General features: G+C 39.1%; 1 protein-coding gene across 3 annotated transcripts in view; it reads left to right on the top strand.

Annotated features, from left to right (window-relative positions):
- Window positions 1-21,542, top strand: part of LOC117204249 — a 113,468-nt gene extending 91,926 nt beyond the window's left edge. For all 3 annotated transcript variants that reach the window (XR_004487038.1, XM_033441461.1, XM_033441462.1), the window contains one exon: window positions 20,950-21,542. Coding sequence is in view for 2 of the 3 variants with exons in the window: in XM_033441462.1 (XP_033297353.1) it covers window positions 20,950-21,005 (56 nt within the window). In the remaining variant the exon portion in view is untranslated. The remainder of the gene's footprint in view (window positions 1-20,949) is intronic.
- The last annotated feature ends 725 nt before the right edge of the window (window positions 21,543-22,267 follow it).

Genomic DNA, 22,267 nt, shown 5'->3' with positions numbered 1-22,267 from the left:
AGAATATCCTTCGGTATAATGATAGTAATAATTTGACTATTATCGTTGGGCTTTAGGATATAACGGCGTCTAGTTATATACTCTCGACCGATCTTCGTAACAAGATATGTGCTTATTTTTAATTCTTCATGCTATATTAATCTCTTTCAACTTGCGGCTTTCGTAGCATTTCACTATGATAAATGTCTGTCGTTACCGTTGTCGCTAATGATATTGTTATTTATTGCGGAATAGAATAGGTATTACGAGAGAATATACATGCAAAGTATCGTAACGTTTAATCCTTTCAAGTAACGTTTAGAATATTCGTTTTATATCGTATACGCATCTGATAGAATATATTCTACGTATATATTTACAAATTTTATTTCAATTTCGTAGAATTACTTTCCAAGCGTCGCAATATACTAAAATCAAGCCGATCAATCTCGTCCGCGATATCAATTTTAAATAATTTTTACATGAAAATTCCCAACCTGCTAAATTAAATAGCCTACTTGTTATTCATAAATTTCTCTTACAAAATATTCTTTCAACCGCGAAAAAATCCACATTACCGTTCAACCATCAACCAGTACGCTGAAAACCCGCAATAAATAACCTCAAGTAGAATCAACCTGCACATCCTCGTCCATAAACCTTGCAAACATCCGAATTCCTACCGCAGCCATTCACAATTCGAATTCCTAAACGCCCAAATCGTGTCACCGAAATCCTTTCCGCGAGTCTTTTCCCGCGACGGTTTCCCTCCCTTTCCCGCCATCGTTTAAGACTTCCACCGTTCAGGGAGCAGTCCGTAAATACGTCGACAGAAACGGGCCGTTCGAATGGCGGAAGCTTAAGGTCCCGTGGAACGTTCCTCGGTTGGACTGGCTGTTATTTTTCAGTCCAGTCACCGAGACGCTTCTCTGTTTCTTTCTCTCTCTCTCTCTCTTTCTATCTCTCTTCCCATTCCTCTCTTTCTCTTCCCTTTCTTGTACGGCGCGCCGAAATTTCGGTTGCCACTTTATGGAGCTGTTTTCCTTTCCTTCCTCTCCTCCACGAGGAAAGTTTTCCAGCGGCCCAGCCGGCGTATCTCGACAGGGGGTGGAACAACGTAAAACCAGAACGAAGAAAGATTGGCGGCCGAGGGGGGAAAGAGAGAGACAGAGGGACAAGTTTAAGGGTGAGTCGAGGGTGTTAGGGTAGGTTGCGGCACAGTGGAATTCGGTCACTATTTTAATATCGATCCGCCCACCGCGTCTACCAACCCCTTCCTCGCTCCATCCCCCTTTTCTACGCGATTCTGCACACTTGGCTAGCATGCATAAAATGCGACACGTACACGCGTCTCTATAGAGGCAAAGGCGTATACACCGTGGTACTAAATTCGTGGTACGAACCAAGTCAGGAAGATTCTATGACTCGAAAGAAGACGTTGCGTTGGATGTTTTATTTGCGAGAAAATCGACTTTCAAAACTTGTCGAATGCACGTGTATTTCACTAATCTTCGACTGGATAAGAATGGACGATCGGCAGCGGGTTACTCTATTTACATGCGAAAAGAAGTCGGAACTGTGGAATACAATTTTCTGATTTAATACGTTCGATGTGGAGTCGATATTTGTCTCGAGGGGAGGAGGGGGGAACTCTTTAGCGACAATGTAGATATATTTATCGATAAATATTTTTTATCTTTCGTTTTCAATATTTCCCAGCAGTCTAAAGCGTGTTCCAGCTATGTTTTAGGTAAGAGGAAGTACACGATTTTTTTCAATTTTTTTACCTCAAAGAAGCGACGAATCGTGGAAATCCTGACAAGAGAAAATAGAGTCGGAACGTAAGTATTAGGAAAAACTTAGCTCGGTACACTCGTACACGCAAATATTAGGCAAATTTTCAAATCGTGCTTTCTCGAAAATGAGGCTTCGGACAAAAAAGTGTAATTCTACGTTTCCGCCTTATTTTCACGCGTGGAATAACCTTTTTGGACATTAGACAAATTCACTACACTCGATAAGTTTTCAAACTCGATTTTCTTCTTATTCTTAGTCACGTCATCTTCCAGACTTCGCTTGGACTACGAATTTAGAACCACGGTGTATATACGGTGTGAACGAATGTACGTAGAACGTATATATATGTGTGTGTGTGTGTGTGTGTGTGTGTGTGTGTGTGTGTGTGTGTGTGTGTGTAAATTCGTATACATGTAGACGACGTAAGCGACGGGTAAGCAAGCTCGCTTCTACGGAGAAGTTCCGTTCGGTTTCACCGGTTTTCTATGCGACGCGATACGCGCTGTGACCGCATCGATGGCCTCTCGGCGCTGTTACAGAAACGACAATTCCGGATACGGGACGGAATCGTCGATCGATTTCGACGTGATTCTTTCGAAAGGAACGAACCGGGTTTATGGTTCTTCCAGACGACGCGAGAAGCAAGTCTAAAGTAAGTGGACGGTGTATCGTTTCGAGGTTAATTTTTAATGGTCCGTTTGGTATTGTCAAACGAGATATTTTAGTTGCTTCGGGTTGTTTTAGTTTGCAATTTCGTTGATTATATATTTGCCTTTTTCGTATTAAACGTTAAATCGCGAACCTGTGAGTACTCTCGTTTTAACTGATTATAAAAATATATTAGTCGGGACTGAAGCTTTCCGATAAAACAACAGGACCAAAATTATTATGATAAAATAGGAACGACAGGTACCACAAAGTTGTATTATTTTTCATACAACGTTGTCAAACGTTAAATATTTTTGCGATTGAATTTCGTTTGACAGAAATTACCAACGATGAGAGCGATAACTGTCAATAAAAATTGCCAAAAATAATACGTTCTTAGAAATGTTCAATAGGAAATTATTCGTCAGTATTTAGTAATTTTGATGAATTCCCAGAATAACTACTTTCGGAACAGTAGTTCTTCTTCTCTAAAGACACCCTTCTTATCTAGATTTCCCACCGGGAAAGTGGAAGTAAATCCCTTAAGGAAAACACATGTAGATACACGTTTGTTTCCATCATAATACTTTTAAAAAATAGTCGTGTCCATCATTGTTTATAGCTGAATACAAATATCAGGGTAAAGAATTTCTTCTTTGCTTGCATGATGTTTACGAAATATTTTTACGTTTGTAGAAAACCAATTCTGTTTGTAGTTTTATATCATAAAATAATTTTGTCTTTCCTATAGTGCCATTTCACGTATCTATTCTTGCTTGATACAGTATGGTACCTTTAATTTTTACACTACCAAATGAAAAGAAATATTTTAATGTAAATAGTAAATATGTAAGTATATCATAATTTGTCATGATTTTTGTATTAAGTGAAATTGTTTCAAATACAACGATGCCTAATTGTACGTATCTTCTTAAATAATGTGATTTTCATACGTGTTATTATATCGACAAACATTTGTTCGAGATCTCCCGGAATTCAAAACGATATTCGATAAGAAAAAGATTAAAAATCAGTAGTTTAGTCATTTTCATATTTCACTTTTTTTTTTCAGGCTGAAATTACAATAAATGTCAGCGTACGAGCATTTGCACCGACATTTACGTTCCACTAGAATTTACGACAAAGTACAAATAAAACGAAATTCCACACTATTTTCAATGTTCCACCTAAAACCATTGGATCTTTTCAAGCGAAACGCCGGACCTTCTTTCTTAAAGTATGCAAAATAATTTTTCTATCTTAAATGCCATGGCGTATCACGTAAAACGCAGCCGTATAGCGAGATCGGGTTGCACGATGTTTATAGTAGAAAGTAACTAATGATTCTCGCAAGAGAAGCGGATCTACGAGCTGTAAAACCTTTACGCTCGCTTTGCAGGCCAAGCCGGCAACTCTTTACATCGCGATAATCATTAGAACGTATTACCAAGAATACTAACGAGCGTATTCTCTTCTCTAAATCCTCAAAAACGGGACTCTACGCGACAAACTTGCCTTCACCCTGCCACCCCCACCTTCCTCAAAAGATCTTTCCTCTGGACGAGGTATTAGCTTTCAAACGAAAATTTTTCCGCATTTCAATCGACGAACCAAGCGCTCGTCTAATTAACCGTTTACTTTTGATTAGTGGCAACGAAAATATTCGAAATTCTGTATCAAGTTCTGTAACATTTAATTATAAATTCTTTCAGATTTCAAGCAACAAACCGTGTGCTCGACTAATTAACCGTTTACGTTGTATGCAATCAATGACAATGCGAATTGTTAATGTAACGCAATTTTGAATTAACTTGCAAATGTAAATTCTTTTAGATATTCGATAATAATCTGTGTAATTGCATTACGTTTAAAATGAAAATTCCTGCAGATTCCAAGTAACAGTCTGCGTAATCTGAATGCAGTGCCCCTAATTAACCATCGATGTCGTTTTCAATCAATGAAAATGGTAATAATTTGTAATTATATAAAAAGCAACTTTCTGCTGACGATCTCCGTTGATTGATTCCTCGCTGGAATGAAAATTTTCTGGTGTAAACGATCACAAGCGACGAATCATGGCAGAGACAATGTTATGGTAATGATCGATGGAATAAATAACGAATAAACGATAAATAATAATATTACACGTTGACAAAAAGAGGACGAATGAAGAAAATTTATAGTTTAGGATACGCTGTTGATTAGTTTTAAGTTCATAGTCGTGAGTTTTAGTTCGATATTCCTGTTCGTACACGTATTCAATCGTACTGAATCGAAACAGCGAAGAATTAAACATAGATCATACTTTGGATTATACTTGGATTTCTTAGAAAGAAATCTGTCATTATCAATAAAAAAAACGAATAATTTTTATTTACATATGTATCAAATCTATTTGTTTTTAGCGGAATCTAACTACCAATTATACTAAATGTTTTAATCTTCTTAATAACGTTAATTCAGTTGTTTACGTATTTTATGTTATACACGACAAATATTTAATGAAAAATATTTTATATAGAAATCTTGATACTACCGTAACGGTATAACGTTATTTTACTACGTAAAGGTATTCTGCCTAAGTAGATTACAATAGAGTTCTAACGACTCGAGCAAACGTTAGGAGCCATAGGCGTTCTCCATTTTTTCCCACAAGGTAGGAGAATTAAAATTATACGAAAATAAAACGAAACAAAGAACCAAGAGAAAAAGAAAAAAGAAAAACAAATGAGAATGGTAAAAAAAGAAAAAAAGGAGCACGCTCGTAAAAGTACGGCGAAGCAGTGATCGCGAGTAAGCGGTTGAATCGTAAAACCACGGTGCATGCAAAATGAAATCATGAGCTAAAGCGGCGGTTACACCTTCGGGACATAATGCTTCGAAGAATTAAAAATTACCACGAGTACGGTCGAAAAATGCAAAAAATAAAAAGTAACATAGTTGGCCTGTGCAGCTCCTCGCGCAACTTGTACATTTTTATCGATGTACCATCGAGTGTTACTCGCTCATTAATTAGCTTATCCGTAGATGGGCAAGCAGAAAGGGAAAATGATCCGAACCCCTATCGATTCTTATGTATAAAATGAAGCAATTCCATCGTCTCGAGACGCATACAAGTTTTATTATAATTTTCGAGTAGAATGCTACAAGATGTTCGCTTTAATGGGTGCAAATGGTAGATGTGGAACTTAATTCGTTAGCAACCTTGTCTTATAAAATCTGGGCTGTCACGCTCGAGAGCTCTAATTAGAATCGTTATTATTCCCCTTCGGTGCTACCGGCTATCATTCATTTGCTAACTCAGTCGAGCAAAAGAGGAAAACGAAACGAAAACGATGGAAAGGGATATCTACTTTTTGTTTCGGGGAACATTGATTGCTCGTCGTTTCTGAATTAAAGTATTACAGCTACTAAACTGGCTCGTGATAGTTCCATCAATGAGAAAAGATTTTTCTTTGCTTAAAGGTTTGTTTTGTATCATTGGCGATTTCAATCGTTTATCGACGTTGTTAATAATTAACGGATTACGAATGTTTACGCGATATATTTTTACGAATAGAGTTAGAGAAAGAGAATATACAGGGTGGTTGGTAACTGGTGGTACAAGCGGAAAGGGAGTGATTCTACGCGAAAAAAGAAGTCGAAAATATAGAATAAAAATTAAAAAATTTTAAAAATTCAAAAATTTTAAAAATTAAAAAATTTTAAAAATTTAAAAATTTAGAAATTTAAAAATTTAAAAATTTTAAAAATAACGTCAATCGAGATAACGATCTACAGTGAGATCCGTTACAACGAGACGCGATAAAGTGCACGCGTACCGATCGAAAATTCAAAGTCGATTTTCTCGAAAACAAAGCCTCGAACGAAAAATTTTTATTCTATATTTTCGACTTCTTTTTTCGCATAGAATCACCCCCTTTCCGTTTGTACCACCAGTTACCAACCAACCTCTATATAGAAAGCTTTAACCATTATGCATTAAATTCTGTACTTTCATTCTTGCGTTGTTTACAATTCAGTTTTCTGTTTACAATTTTATTTTCTAAAATTCTAGAATTCTTATAATATGCCGCGTGCCTCTGTAATTCGCAAAATTCTCAAGAACCTTACGAACCAACAAATCCTGCTTTTCACCTTCTTGCCTTTCGCGTAATTCCTCGAAATACCTCGAAGATCTAACGCATCCAGACTTCGCGTGACTTCTATCTTCGTTTTTCGTAATGTCGCCAAAAAATGCGCAAAACCTGCCTCGTTGTTTTGCAAAAATCCCGCAAATTCTTAAGAACTGGAAATCTTACGAATTCGCAAGATCGATCTTCTTCCTTCGTCGTTGACAAAATTCCGGGAAACTGGAAAAAATCTCACAACCCTTCGAAAGCTGCGTCTTTTACAAAATCCACAAACCGTCTCTGTGAAACTACCCCACGGCAAGTACGTAATTAGAATATTTGTAACATCGGCAGGGGTGATACGATTTTCCGGATGCGCGATCGGGCGTCGCGGCGCACAGCTCGCCGTCCATTCCCATCGTGATAATCGTGGTCCGCGGAACAGCGGCGGCACACACCGGTCGAATAGGTAGGAAAAGTCGCATGTTAAGCCTGATAAACGAAACATAAAAGCACGGAGGTGGCCGAATGGGTGGAGGAAAGGGCGGAGAGGTTTGGCGGTGGCGGCGGCGGTTGAAGGGTGGTCGTGGTCGAGTCACACACAGAGTAGCTGTTGTATATCCAACACTCTTCCTTGTCTCTACCATATCTGTATCCCTGCTATACGTATATATGGTAGCTGGTAAAGCTAAACCAGCCTAGACGGTGGTAGGATGGCTGTTGGCGTGAGCTTGCAACGCACGTACATACGTACATACACATAGGCGCATAGTAGTGGCAAAACGCGGAGGGCCGCGTGTGCCAGTGCCTGGCCGTCGACTAACTTTTTCTTTCTTTTTGCGCGGCCCGATCGATACCGACGACTTATTTTGGATTATTTTCAGCGCGGGCAGAGTGTGCGCGCCTTTTCTCGGCAAAAAAATGGGAATTCGCGCGGACCGGTGCATGGCTTTCTGGTAAATTTTGCTGCGACCGACGTTCTCCAATGAGCACGACACGAAAAAACGTATTAGAGCGTGTAACCGGCAATTTTTGTTGCGCCGTCGCCGTCGAGAAAAAAAGGAGCACCGGTATACTCTGTGCCATCGGTCGACGGAGCGGCGCCATTCTCGAGATTATGTAAAAAATGCGGGACCAGCATTGTGCCATTAGACACCGCTGTCCAATGAAACGCTGTAAACTGTTCCCCGTGTCCTGCTCTTTCGCTTTTTCTCTTCTTCTGTTCGACTGCCTTTCTCTCTTCTTCCTCGTAGCTTTTTCCTTTTTCTATTTCCACTCTCTCGTTCCCTCCGCCGAAAAGCGCGTAGCCGCGTAAATGCCGCGGCATGAAAGTGTCTTTTGTCGCGGATGGAACGCGCTGTTTTCCTCTCGCTGCGGTTCCGCGATCTTTTCACCGGTGTTTCGCGCTTTTGATCGTTCCCCGGTGAAACGATTACGCGATACAAATTCGCTCGACAATGTATGTTTTTTCTCTTTTCTTCCCTTCTTTACACGCGAGTAACGGTATATGTGTGCGTGAGCGCGTGTGTGAGGCTATGGTGTGTGCGTGTGTGTGTGTGTATTTTTTTCCTTTATTTGCTTTAATGACGCATGCGAGGAAAACTGTGACGCAAGTATTCGCGTTGTGGCAGACGCTGGTATCGCGACAAAGGGCTTTGTGAAATGGTTGACTCTCTGATCGATTTTGAAATTAGCGCTCCGGCAGAATGCCTCTTTTTCGATCGTCGAGTAGATGTTTAAGGCGATTTTTAAACGCAAGCTTTCGGAAGATACGTCGTATCGTTGAGATAAAATTCCTGGAAAGAAATACCAAAGGAAGAGACGAAATAATTTAGCGCGTTAAACAGTTCTATAATTATCATTTGCAGATTAATTGGAAATTTAAAACACGCGCAACTATCGAGTACTTTTCATTGCCTCGTTACTTACAATTTTGCAAAGAACCATTCAGAATATTACGCGTAATCGAAACTTTGCTTCACTTTCATAACCAAAAATTTCATAAAAAAGCTTCCTCGAAACAAAAGATTTAAATTTTATTAGCAAACAAAACCATCGTGAAACCCTTTCAATGTTTTATGTATCTCTCACAGAAGCAAAACTAATTCATTCAAAAAATCCTCACTCGTGTTGGTCCGGCGATCCATCCTGAATTTTCTCCAGTCACGTCCATCTACAAAACACTGGCCTATCGACCATCAAATTCATCTCGTTAATTAACTCTTTCACACACGCGCAAACACACGCCCGCGCGCACTACACTATATACATCCTATACCAATGCTATTTTATCGAATATTTCTTCCAAGTTTTGAACATAACATCGAAATTGATTAATACACGTTCGAGATCGTATGTATTGGCAGCGAAAAAGTGTTTAGTCTACCGTGACGATACATTTCATGGCGCAAGTTGATCTACAAGGAATTTATTAATTCTTTCACTCGCAATCAATTCGGAATCGAAAACGATTTTTCGCGCATGAATCGAAGTAATTTTCGATAATGAGGAAATATCGTAGGAATGTTGGATCGCAGATACGTTGACGTATTATCGCGTAAGTACACGTTGGCGCATTTAGGCCAAATTTTAGCGTTCGAAAATGTACAGAATGTACAGAAATACTTATTATAATATTTAATGAAACAAACTACCGCGATCCTTTAATGGTACTCATAAAAATACAAATTTGCAGGAAGTCTCAACTATACTCGACAAAAGCTATATTATATAACGATAAAATAGAAATAACTCGCCATTTAATTTAACTCTTCGATAACTTTCGCTTAACACGACTCGATTATCTCAAACTTCGTCTCCTTGAATTCCGACTCTCACTTTCGACTTTTCCACGACTTTCCACGAACATAATACGCATACGTACGAATATCGAAATTCCTTGTGTAATTAATTAATCGTAGTACGTAACCCGTACGAATGAAAATAAAAATGTTCCTACATTGACCTTGATTTAACACTAGAATCACAAAAGAACTATTAAACTAAAACTGTTAAAACAATCGAGATGACTAATTTTTAACCTTTCGCATTAACCTTATAGATTGACAGCCATGTCGTTAATTCTGTTAATTCTGTCCTTCACATTTTTCCATAAACCAACAGCTACAACCGTTATACTTAATCATCTACTGGTAATCCTTTCACGGTATAATAAAATGACAAAGAATTCGAGATGATCGATTTAAAGAATAATCGTCTCTTTATCTTCGAGAGTCTCTGTATTTCTGATACCAAATATAACAAATATTCATCTGTCTCATTACCATCGGTATCTATAGCCCATATAGTCTTATATCCACGCTATCCGCATCAAAAGGGTTAAGCTTCTCGTTCGACAAGACAGTTGGTTCTTCGCAAGTGGTAACCATGATCAGGAAATAGCGAACGTGCTATTTAAACCACGGACGTATCAATAACGGAGTAGTTTTTGGCGGATTTCATTGATTTCCGATGGAGTTGCGCTGATGTGCAAGGGACGAGAGCAGCTAGGCTACATGCACAACATTGTAATTGATTGGACCTGTGGCCTGATAACCGCTCGGTGACCTCACCAGCCGTTCGATACGCGTACTCGGTCATGGAATAATTATTTCTTCTTTCTCCGCGTCCAACTCCCGGCTCTATCTGCCGCGGAACGCTTTAAATCGATTACACCAACGATCTGTCGTTCGACGCGGGAACAGATCGGGCTATCGACGCGGGAACAGATCGGGCTATCGACGCGTTTCGATATCGGGAAACGCGGATCTTTCCAGGCGGAAAACGAAAAAGCAAAAAAGACAAAAAAAAATTAGCCTCGAGTGTGAGGCGGGCCAGAACGTTGTAATTGCACGGGAATGAAGTTTGACCGTTTTACAAATTTTTGGACAGACTGTGCGTTGTGGTTGGATCGTATTTCCGTCCCATTTTCCTTTGTGTTATAGTTGGTCCCGGGATAGTATGATCGAGAAACGTGTTTTCTTTTTTTTTTCTTTTTACGTAGATAATCGCGTTCGAAGCGGTAAATGATTAAAATAATCGTTTAGAGAGTCGAAAAAGGACTTTGTTTCAGCGATAATGGAGAAAGCTTGCTGATTCAAATTTCTACTTTTCTCAACGAGATTGCTTAAAAATTACACGGAAAGTCAGGTTCGTTTTTCTTGGCTTCCTAATTAATATGCTACTTGGTGGTTAAAAAGAAATTAGCTTGACGTGGTAGATACAATGTTACGAGTATCGATATCTAAGCCGAAAAAATAAAAAATATAGTATTACTGATATAAGTGGACTGACATTTTGAATAGAAATTTTTCAAGATTACTCTCCTCTAAAATTCGAAAAACATGATTTGCGATGTTGAATCGGAGTAACAGAAAAAATGTCCTTGCCCTTAAATTATTGACAGAAACGCCCAAATAACGTCGTCTCGTACGTAGAAGGCACTTTCCATTCGGAACGTTCATCCAGCGACAACCGTTAATCAAAACGAGTTTCTTAATGTCACTTGGACGAATATTATAATTAACATGACCAAGGAATATTGATCAAGGAATAATTAAGGAGCCACCGCCTTCTGTTCCTTCTTTAAATTATCTTTCCGACACGGGAAATTTCATTAAAAAAGAGAAAATAAAACCGACGTTGACGTGCACCTGTTCCACGCGCGTAGTAGCACCGTTACAACCAAATCTGCAACGGGGCAGCCAAGAAACACCGGAAACCCAGACAGAACAAATCTCTTAATAGCTCGTTAATAGCGGAACGCGGCACGGAAAATCAAGCGTGCGGTTATCGAACGTGCTGGAATATTTGAAACTGCGTTTAATGACGCGCTCGCGGTAATTACTCGCTTTCCTGGCTAATAGACGTTCAAATAATCGAGACTCTATTATAATATAACAGCAACTAGGAAGCTAATAGCGTTGGCACGCGCCAACCTACAACTCGCGTTGCTACATTCGATAACTTACGTCCCGTTCTTTACGCCAGGTGCAAATTTCCTAACGATCTCGCGGCTGATTGGCACTTTGGTGACTATGCTAGGTGTTGAGGTTTACTGGTAAAAGAACGAGTGGATAAATTTGTAATAGAAAAATATATTGAAATAAACTAAGGTATAAGTATAATGTTGAAGTACAAGTATAGCGCCTAGCGTATGCTCTTCCAGATCCTCACTCTTACAGTGTTAGGATACAATAGAAGAAGCCATGATAGGGAACACGTTCATATATTTATAGCAAAGGACATTATCAAAAAGTTAACCTTGTAGCTCTAGCTGATAGCTACAAGAAACAGCAATAGAAATCTACTTGTAGCTCTTTTGTTTCTGGACCTTGTAACGCAAAACGTAATTTATATTCAAGCGCGCAATAATATGGACCTCGCCTTATTTCCCATTTTTCGTTTCACTAAATTCTATTCTCTTCGTAACAGCGGCCCGCGGGCCACTGATGTACAAAAGTAAAGATGTAGAGTTCTTCTTGAAGTAATTACCTCGACACTAGGAATTTCGAAGAGTGTTTAGAAACGTATTGAAATTATTACACAGGCAATCGCAAAATATATATCAATTTTTAAATATTCCTTTAACTTAAATATTTAGTACGATTTTTCACTACCAACGGACTACAAGTAACGTAGATGTATTTGATGGAAGAAAATAGCTGATCACTGAACATAGCAAATATCTAGTGTACAGGGCGTTAAGACGATATGATATATCGACGAACGGCTGTGTAGTTTAAATTCTAACGTCGTTACGCGTATTTTAGCGGATACGATGCGATACATCGAACATGATGCACGAGTTTCGATATAACAAGATGAAATCTCAAATATGGAACGATGTATAGAATGTTGATACTCGCGTTTCAACGTTGCAATCTGAATTCACGTGTTCGAATTACGCACGATATATGCGTGTAACTTCTGTTAATTACGAATGACAATTAACAGTAGCACATTGTAGAATTAAAGAGAAGCTAAAAACGAAACACGCGAAAGAAGAGGATGAAGTCTGGTAAAGAGCTACAAACTGTAGGAATGTAAAGAAACCATTGAAAGAAACAACCACGCGAAGGATATTATAAATCGAGGGTGTTGGACTAATTTATTTCGAAAATTATTCTGTTACGTCATTATACAGAAATTTTAAGTTTCACGTGAGACACAAGCTTATAGCGGTTAGCTATACGCCTGAGGTGTGAAATTGAACACATTCGCGGTAGCACAGCTGCAACAGCGTGCGCTATATAAAACGGAAAAGCGGATTCACGTGATAATTAAGAAAGGATATACCGTTCGACAGCTTCAGGCTAATTAAACATGTTTCCGATCAGGGACGCGTGTTCAAGACGTGTAATCCTTTTTAACGAGCGACTCTACATCCTCCACTCCTCCAGATGCACTGTGTATTTCTGTTCTAAATACACACCACATCGATCAACATCGTGTCGCATATACGGTTGGAAACAAAAATAAGTAGAAAGGTAATGGAAGTAGATGTCAATGAAGTTGAATCAAACTAGTATCAGTTTGTCAAACGATATCAATCAACCACATACATAGTTGCGCTTTATTTATTACAGATCCTTATAGTACATAGATCATTTAGAAAATAATAGAAATTAATATGTGCATTTTTTAATAAACAAGCTGTACGTGGTATTTAACGAAACTTCACTGATATCTATTTCCATTACTTGTTCGTTTATTTTTATCGCCGACTATATCAACATACAGACAAAGAAACTTGCGATGTTCCAGCGAGAGTAACTTCCCGACAGAAAATAAATTTTTGATTTCTTCGAAACTACTTCCTTCTACCTGGAGCGCGTGCACACACACGTTTCGCAGTGCGTGAACAAGCCAACTTTCTTGGAAGTTACAGGATGAACGAAGAAGATACGCATCGTTCGTGATGTACAGGAAGAGCGCAATTCCGCGGACTTAGCAACCGAGTCCTGCCATCTTCGGTTAATTCCGCGCGATAAACGAACATCTCGGCCTGACTTCCGCCATTATGATCGAAGATAGACATTTTGACGGCAGCCTCTATCGATCTCTCGGCCCGCAAACCCGCGGAGTCATCCGCTTTTTCCTTTCGAGAAATTTTCCGCGTTGATCCGAATTAACGCGTGTAGCGTAGGATTTTGTTATTAGTAGACTGTAGATTCTCATGCATTTATGGAAAATTAGAAAGTGTATAATTCCACGGAACGCACATAGTATGAAAAATTATACGAAAAATTCAAACTATGGTGCTTTCTAATAATATTTGGTAGGTAAAACAATTTTTTACCGACCTACTACTTTTTCCATCGTACGCTGAAAAATATGCATTTACATAAAAATCCATTGATCTCGGATCAGAGAAGTTGGAACTTAGGTTACAAGTTAGGCGTTACGTAGGGTTTGCTATTGGCGAGTTACTCTACGTTAAAACTAACATCAGAGAGTAGCGAAGATGATCAATTTGTAATTCTTCGTTCAAATTTTATATAGAAAAACTTAGATCCGAGATACTTCAACGATCCTTCGCGTAAGCCTTAACGTCTTGTATTCTTAATTTATCGACAGTCGTAACTTCTTCCTTTCGTCGTAATTTATCAAGGTATTTAAAAATCGCGCAGAGTGCAATATTCTTTTTGTAAATTAATGCCTGTTGTTCCTTATACCAATTAGAAGATTCTTAGTAATCTTTAATCTATTCTACAGCGAATCGTCGAACACGATTATAAGATTGCACCCAGACTTACTTAATAAGAGGAAACAAATAGGGGACGTGAGGTGAATGTAGGGTGTACATAGTAGCTAATAGCTATAATAACAATAATGGACATAATAGTAGTAATCGTAACAATCATACCTAACAATTCCGTGAAATACGTGATTTATGTATATAACTTGTTAAAGCTGTTCCAAAGTGTTGATTACCTGGGGTAATAAAATAAGAGATAAAATCATTTGAACAGCTGCATCTCTATTCTGATCATGATAATTATATATACATATATATATATGTGTATAAGTAAAATATATTCATATATTAATGAGGATTATCTATGTACAAGGCGTAATTATGGTTAAAGAAAATACTTATTTATTAGATCGATGCATACGCGTGAAGAATCGTTTCTCACGACTTGTTTCACTTAACGAGTCATCCGTGAAATTTTGTCTTCTCGTCGATTATCGATGACACGAAAAAAAGAAGAAATCGAAGCAGTCCAAATATAGCGATTTAATCTCTGACAAAACACCAAAATTATAAGCGAGCGTGTGCGGTAGCGCGAAGGAATTCGAAAATAAACCGTGAAGAAGGGAGTCGAGGATGCTTGCGCGTGTAACAGGCCGGTCGGCCTGTTTCGCCGATTGTTTGAAGAGAAACAATCAGGCACGAAGGTAGGTACCCGAGCGTCTCGAGATTGCGCCTCGTTCCGCGAAGCGGCTTGGCGCTGAAATCCTCGTATTTATCATTTAACACCCGGCTGATTACCTAATTAGTGAAATAACTAAATCGTACGTAGGACGATTTTCATCCCGTCGACCTCCCTTCCTAATGGACAGAGATTACACGGGCCGTCATTCGCTGTCATTAGGGACGAGAAAACGGCCGATGCACGCTGAAAAGCATGCCTCCAGTTTCGCGCAGGCTTCGTTTACAGAATACGAGCCGGTAAATGACTTAACCGTTAGCAAAAACTCGCGTAAGTCATATTCCCTTTCGCGGAAGAAGAGAAAGAGGCGGATAAGATGGTCGAGAAAAGCGGCTCTCTGTGCCTGCGTTTGTACCAGGGGAATAGAGCACGCAGGGAGCGGTCTTCGGTTATTAACGGAATTGAAAGCGTTTTCAAATTTTAACGCGAATCATCGAAACGTGGTAGAAATAGAGGATAGCGCGGGCGCGCGTATGTGTGTCCAGGGAATTTAATTCTTTTGGTTCGTGACCTGAATACGGTTTTGGTCGGGTTTACAGAGGAAAGGATGGATAATCCTCGAAAAATAGAGCTCCGATCGTTTGATGAATCGTCATCGTTCTCTATCGTCGCTGACGTATTACGACGTGAAAGACGTTTAATTTGTTATTGAATTTTTACATACTGTTGATCATTCCTTGGAACGAAGAGTCACGTGTCACACAAAGGAGATACAATCTTACGATCGATCTTCCAAAAATTCAGAAAATATTCCATCTATTTCGAGTAAAGCGAGAAGGTTGGTTATACGTTCGAAGAAAAAGCTATGCCAATGCAAATAACAAAGTACCATTCACGCGGTTAACATCCGAAGTGAAACGTATTTAACATCAATTTCAATCTCAAATCACCCTCTTAAAATACAGCCCTTGCCTTTAACCTCCCCTCGAGTCGAACAGCACGTTTCTCTCTCTCTCTCTCTCTCTCTCTCTCTCTGTCAAGCCCAAGCAACGAGTCATTCACCACGTAAAAATCCAAGTTCGAGGTAAGACCACGAAACGTGGCAGAGTCGATCAAGCAAAACTGACGAAACTTTCTTGCTAGCGCGCGGAATCTTGTCGGCGAACAATGAGCCATCGTTTCGCACGAGTGTCAGAATTTCGATCTCCGGTTCGTAAATCGTTGGCGAAGGCCTCGCTAATCGCGGCGAGAGGAAGAAGAGCCGGAGAGATGCGGGTATCTGTTCGCAGAGGCCGCGGTCGTTCGTTTACAAGCTACCAGGTTGTAAACGATTTAACGGTTGGCAACGGATCGGCGAGAGGTGGGGAACCGAGTGGAAAAGAGAGTCGGAGCATCGGTTTGTCGTACAGAATCGACAACAGCGCGGACCTTTCCTCGCTGGATAGTTGCAGAGCAAAAAAGCCAACCGATCATTATGGTATGCGCGTTAGGAGCAGCGTTAGCCTTCTGGAATTTCCTCCGCGAAAAGCAATAGCTCGGCACCCGTCTGTAAACCGGCGCCAAATTGCCACCGTGGAGACCTGCGGCTCCTCGAAACCCAGTCCGAGAGCTACTTCACTTTTAGCGACTCGCCGAACATTGTACCGATAGAGATCCCACCGTTTATAGACGGTTTTCATCGCGATTTCGGTCACGGTTCGCGCGTAAACCTTCGACGAATCGAGCACAAGTTCGCGTCGCTAATTTTAAGTGGAATTGGGAGAGGCGCGAGGAGATTCGTAGACGTTTCATCGAAGTTGCGAGGCAAAGGTTGCGACGAGCAAGAAATGGTTTAGTAACGTAAATTTTGGTTGCGATCGTTAGGTTGCGGATGTTGATAATTTGTCGCGGGATCGAGTAAAGAAATGAGATTCGAAAAGAGAGATTTAATTTATTCTCTAAATATTGTACCGATTGCGAGCATTTTTCTTTGAATATTTTGCATATTATTTTCCCATAAACTTTGTATGCCTTAATTGTTCGTTACTAATAGTTTTTTATATCGATTAATTATTTATCTATATCTTTTTATAGACTTTTTTTTTTAATTTCAAATTTATTCGACGATACGTTATTTTAACCGAAATAATCGAGCACAGAATAGAAAGGTCGAAACGGTGGCAGATGCAGCGTTTTACGCTGGCGTTCGCACCGGGTTTACCGGTGTGATACAACTTCCGGTTATTTTTATTAAATTGGAGGAAGACGGAACCTAGGCGATAAAAGTATGATGCAAACGCTGTCTACCGTTGCATCTCGCCCACGAATGCACGCGTGCGTGCATCTGCACACGAGGACGGATGCGTTCCGAACCGTAACCGTCTTTCCTCGTCCGTGCTCGATGCACAGAGCCGCCTTTTTACGCGAAAAATTCACCCATATTTTTTATTCCGTTAATATTTATTCGCTGTACAGCGATTTAAAAAACGCACGTGCACTGCTTCGATTTAATTCCTTGGATCGATTCGATGGCAAGCAAAACCGAAGAAATGAAGAACAGATACGAATTGACATTTTTACAGTCTTTTCTTTTTTTTAGATTCGATCAAAGAACTAAAACTTAAACATAGTTTTGTTTTACCTGTTAAAAATTATAACAAGTACTACTCTGTCTTTCTATATTATACGCGTATTCTGTTCCGAATTTTTAAACTTCCCATAAAAATTCCCACTCGAATTATGTCGAACGAACATGAATCATGAATTGGATTGCGATAAAAACCTTTATAAAAAAAAAAAAGAAATAGAAAAATAATAAAAGGAAGCGCTAAAAGCTCGCTGCATATCCACCACCAATTAAACCATCGCGCATACGCGGACGAGGTGTACATTGTACATACATGCGGATCAACGTGCGCTCGCGATAATAATTATCATGCGGCGGCCAGCACCGGCAATCTTTGAAGGTCGACCCGCGCCACTGCTTCCTTATTGTGAGCGAGGCTAAACAGAGGCGGGCAGAAGAAGCAAGCCAGAAGCGCGAGCAAGAGGAGAAAGAACTCTGTATATTAACTTCACGGCACGCCGCTTGTACGCGCGCGTTTTACCCGCTACTGTCTGCGCTCATTACGTAGGCACAGCGATTTCAGAAATACGGGGTTCGTCGGGATTGCGAGGCCGATCTTTTATTTCGCTGCCTCGTCCCTCGCGCGTTCTCTATCCGACGAAAGATTGGCAGACACGAGCGAAAACACGCGGCTCAACGAATTCCAGGATGTTGTCTCGATGAAGATTCCACCTTCTTTTTCCCGTTTTTGCTTCCCGCTTTCGTCAGGAGAGGGGTTAAATGAAAGGAATTTTGATGAAATTTTGCGGCGTTATTTGAAGGGATGTTTCCAGGCTGTGTAGATTCCGTGTTTGTCGCGTGGATTGACTGTCGGGACATTGTGTTAGTAAAAGTATACTTGGCGTCGTATGAGAAAATAAATAATTTGTTTTTTTTTGGAACTGTAGCGCGGAGGTTATAATGGTTTAAAAAATTTACGAGAAGATTTATAACGGCGACGAAACAAATGGAATTTTAGAAGCAAACTCGTCGAATTACAGGTCGCCCGATCGTCTTGTTCGATTTGAAATAAAATCGTAGAAAAGAAGCCTATAACCTTCGTTTTGTAACTTGTTAATTCGCTAATTAATAGTTGGTAAATTATCACGCGGAAGAAACATAATAGAATCTAAATGACAAAATGTAATCTCACGCGATAAAATATATTTTTTAACAGATGACGCCAATAACCTTGTAATCGATACGATGTTAACGATTAACTGAAAACAAAAGAAGAAAGCAATAAGAGTATCTAACGAAACGCGTTCGATAAAAATTAATTATTTTTACCATACTCGACGCTAAAAGCAAAGAAGAAAAGGAAGAATCGCACGTAAATTAACGTATACTTCCTCCACCCTGTTTATTTCCCCATCTCCCGTTAAAAAATCAGTTTTAACCCGGTCGCATTAAACGGCTGCGCAACGAGTCAATTCACGGTCGTTAAGTGTTTCTCCTTTTTTCACCCTTCCGATAATAACTCACGTCGAAACGAATCGAAAATATATTCTTCGCGCTCGGCGATCGGTTTGACTGGAGCTTTCATCATTGATATGCATATAAGCAGCGCTTGCGATGAATAGCAAGATCGATATCCATCGGTGAAGTGACAAATAATAAAAAAGAAAAAGAACAAAAAATAGACGATAGAACAGGGAAAGAGAGAGTGAGAGAGAGAGAGAGAGAGAGAGAGAGAGAGAGAGAGAGATAGGGAGAGTAACCAACGATGCTCCTACTCTTCGAAAGCTTTCATTGTTCGCACGAAATGAAATTCCAAAGAGAACAAATTCCATCGCGTCCCGTTCTTATTCGGTTAGCCATTGCAACGGAACCACTTAAAAGATCTTTCAAGCGCCGCTACAAGCGAAATCTTGATTCCCACTCGTTCGGAGAAGATCTTTGTAAGGTTTTCGAACGCAAGAACACCGAGAACAATGAACGTCCTTTTTCTTCATCGACTACCCAATAGCGAAACTGTATCGACTGTAATGTAAGCGATGTATCGTTTATCGAGAATTATAAACGCCCTCCACTTGGACAATCTTTTTCTTTACGCGAAGAATTACCCGAATTCGTGTTTCAGATTACTCGTTGCTTCGAATTCTATAATTTTCGATAATCGAGCGTTACAGATCGATGATTATAACGAGAGCGATACTGTAAACGAACGTGTACGTATATTTTAATCGGTATTGTATTATAATACGATAAGGTATAATTTTAAATTAAGGTAGAAATTTAATTCTTTTAGGGAAAAATAACCAACCGATAAAGGAATATAAGTATTTATAAAATGTTGTACTCGGATACCTATTCATAGAACATAATATTTGTACAGTTATTTGTGTATTAATTTGTTACTAAAAAAATTCTATTGCTTTTTTGACATTGATAAAAAAACACGTCATTTTAATATACAATCGGAATATTAAGCTTCAAATATAAAATGCTATCATTTTTGCAACAATATATTAAGCAGGTATGTAATTATCGTTAAGTGGAATTCAATTTAACGACTCGATTTAATAACCTGAGCATTTAATTTCTGTGTCTTGAGTTTGAAAATCTTGTTTCCCACACGTTCGAGCTTCTTCTTAAGGTCTTCGAACGCAAGAACACCGAGCATAATGAACGTTCTTTTTCTTACGACAGTGGGACTGGTTCGACTGTAATATAAGCGATAATACAACGATGTATCGCTTATCGAGCTTTATAAACGCACTCCATTTGGACAATTTTGTTCTTCACGTGAAGATGTATCTACCCTTCGAATTAATATTTCAAATTGTTCGTTGCTTCGAGGCCTGAAATTTTAGGCAGATCGTCGAGCGTTGAAGATGAGGTTCGATTGTGCTGATGAGCAGTTTCGAGTGATTCGAGACTCGATTTCAGGGCTCGGCGTAATTTGCGTAATGAGTACTTTAAGGTACAAGCAGGTTTCTTTCGGCAATATCGTAGTACTTGCTTCTTCTGCGTTTCTTTTTTCCGGTGTGTTTTAAGAGTTTAATCGTATGTAATCGCTTTCAATCGTCAATCGTTAAAGAGTTATGGCTTCTGAATATCTGATAATTGGATGAAGTTTTTGCTCTGTGCAGATTTTCGAGATAAATCAAGCGCGTACGAATTATAAAGCAATTTTCAGGCAAATTAAATTTATGCGTTTTAGTTATTGCAATCGATGGTCGAGAATAACTGATTTTGCTGCGGTATTTTTAACGTAGCACGCAAGAGATTATTTCGTGGAAAGTGTATCGAGAAAAGTGAAAAGATCGCATCTTACGCATCTTTATAACTATTTATTTATTAATTGTGTTTACGCTTAAACCATATTTAGATAAACAAACCAAAGTAAATACCGAACAAATTACCAAATAAAATCATAATTATCTAATAATTGTAAACCGAGACAACTACAAATTTCCTATGCTAAAAATATTTTCAATTTTTCCAGGTGCATTGGCATTCGTTTTTAAGACCTACGTTTTAGCAAATCCCGAGGAAATGTGAAACGCGCGAAGAAATAAAGTTTCATAAAGCCGCGGTGAATACACCTAAAGGAAACTATAAAAATGAACAAAAAAATAGAAAAGGGCAAACAAAAGAGAAACAGGAAAGAGAAGATAAAGGTGTGTAAACGATGAGGAAAGGGAGGAAGGTGGAAGCACGTCTAGCGATTCGCGACAGAAAACGAACTTTGGGGTTTCGTAGCGCTCTCGCTGCTTGTTGCTGCTGGCGTGATTCAAATTTAAAGCGATGTTTACCCTCCGATCTATGCGCAGCACACCCCACAACGCAACTAATGCGAGCTACATGGTTGCGTGCATGGATTTCGAGATTCTCTATGACTTTATTCTATATATGCTTCTTAGATAATAATTGAGAAGCTGGAACGATAGATGGTGTAAATATTAAAAAGATGACGTCGATTCTCTCAACGTCATTCGATCTATTAAGAATATGGTAACACCGTCATAAAATGTAAAGTAAAATAAAATTTAATATAAGCTACATTAATCGAATGGTGTAACGTGTAATATTGAAAATAGAAATTTGATAATTATAAGAGTATCTATGAAATCTTTGCGAAACGATATGTTTGAATTTGCTTTGATACGTCACACACGAAAATCGTATTTTCTCATCTTACAGTAGCAACCTACGAACGAAGTACGTAGAATTGTCAAACTTTTTAAAACGACAAGCTTCGATTTTCTCTTCCCTACGATTACTAACGATGCTTTTGATAAAACCAATGTTACCTTCTATCCTAATCAAAATATGATTACCTATTTCTATTTCGTTTCCATTACACCGTTTTAATCGCAGTTACTCGTGTAATATTTAAATCCAAATTGGATACCTGTTGGTCAAGCGTTGATCTCGATGTATAATTTTTACCTATTACGATCAATGCACATTAGGAAAACGAAACGTTCGCTCCTATGAGATTCTACTTTCAGAGAAAAACAACTTCCGAATTCTTCCAAACAAATAAAAAGAAAGAAAAAAGAGAAAAAACTGAGCGAAAAGGGAAAGGGAAGCGCAAAAAGGCCAAACTTGGAAGGAAACGAAATTATCTCCACTTTACCGTACAAGCTCAGAGGCATTAACCTGTCATTTAAACCATCAACATTGTACCACACGGGTTGCGCTCCGGATCACGCGATCGAAAAAGAAAGCGAAGCGAAACGGGCAACCTGGCGGTCCCTTAAATTACTTTTTTACCCCTGAAGCGTACTTACAAACTGGACTACGGTCGAGTTATGAAG

This window comes from Bombus bifarius, unplaced genomic scaffold (assembly GCF_011952205.1).
Source record: "Bombus bifarius isolate JDL3187 unplaced genomic scaffold, Bbif_JDL3187 scf7180000007977, whole genome shotgun sequence".
Classification (NCBI taxonomy): Eukaryota; Metazoa; Arthropoda; class Insecta; order Hymenoptera; family Apidae; genus Bombus; species Bombus bifarius.
The sequence above is the reverse complement of the archived record's forward strand: the minus strand, read 5'-3'. Positions and strand labels throughout refer to the sequence as shown.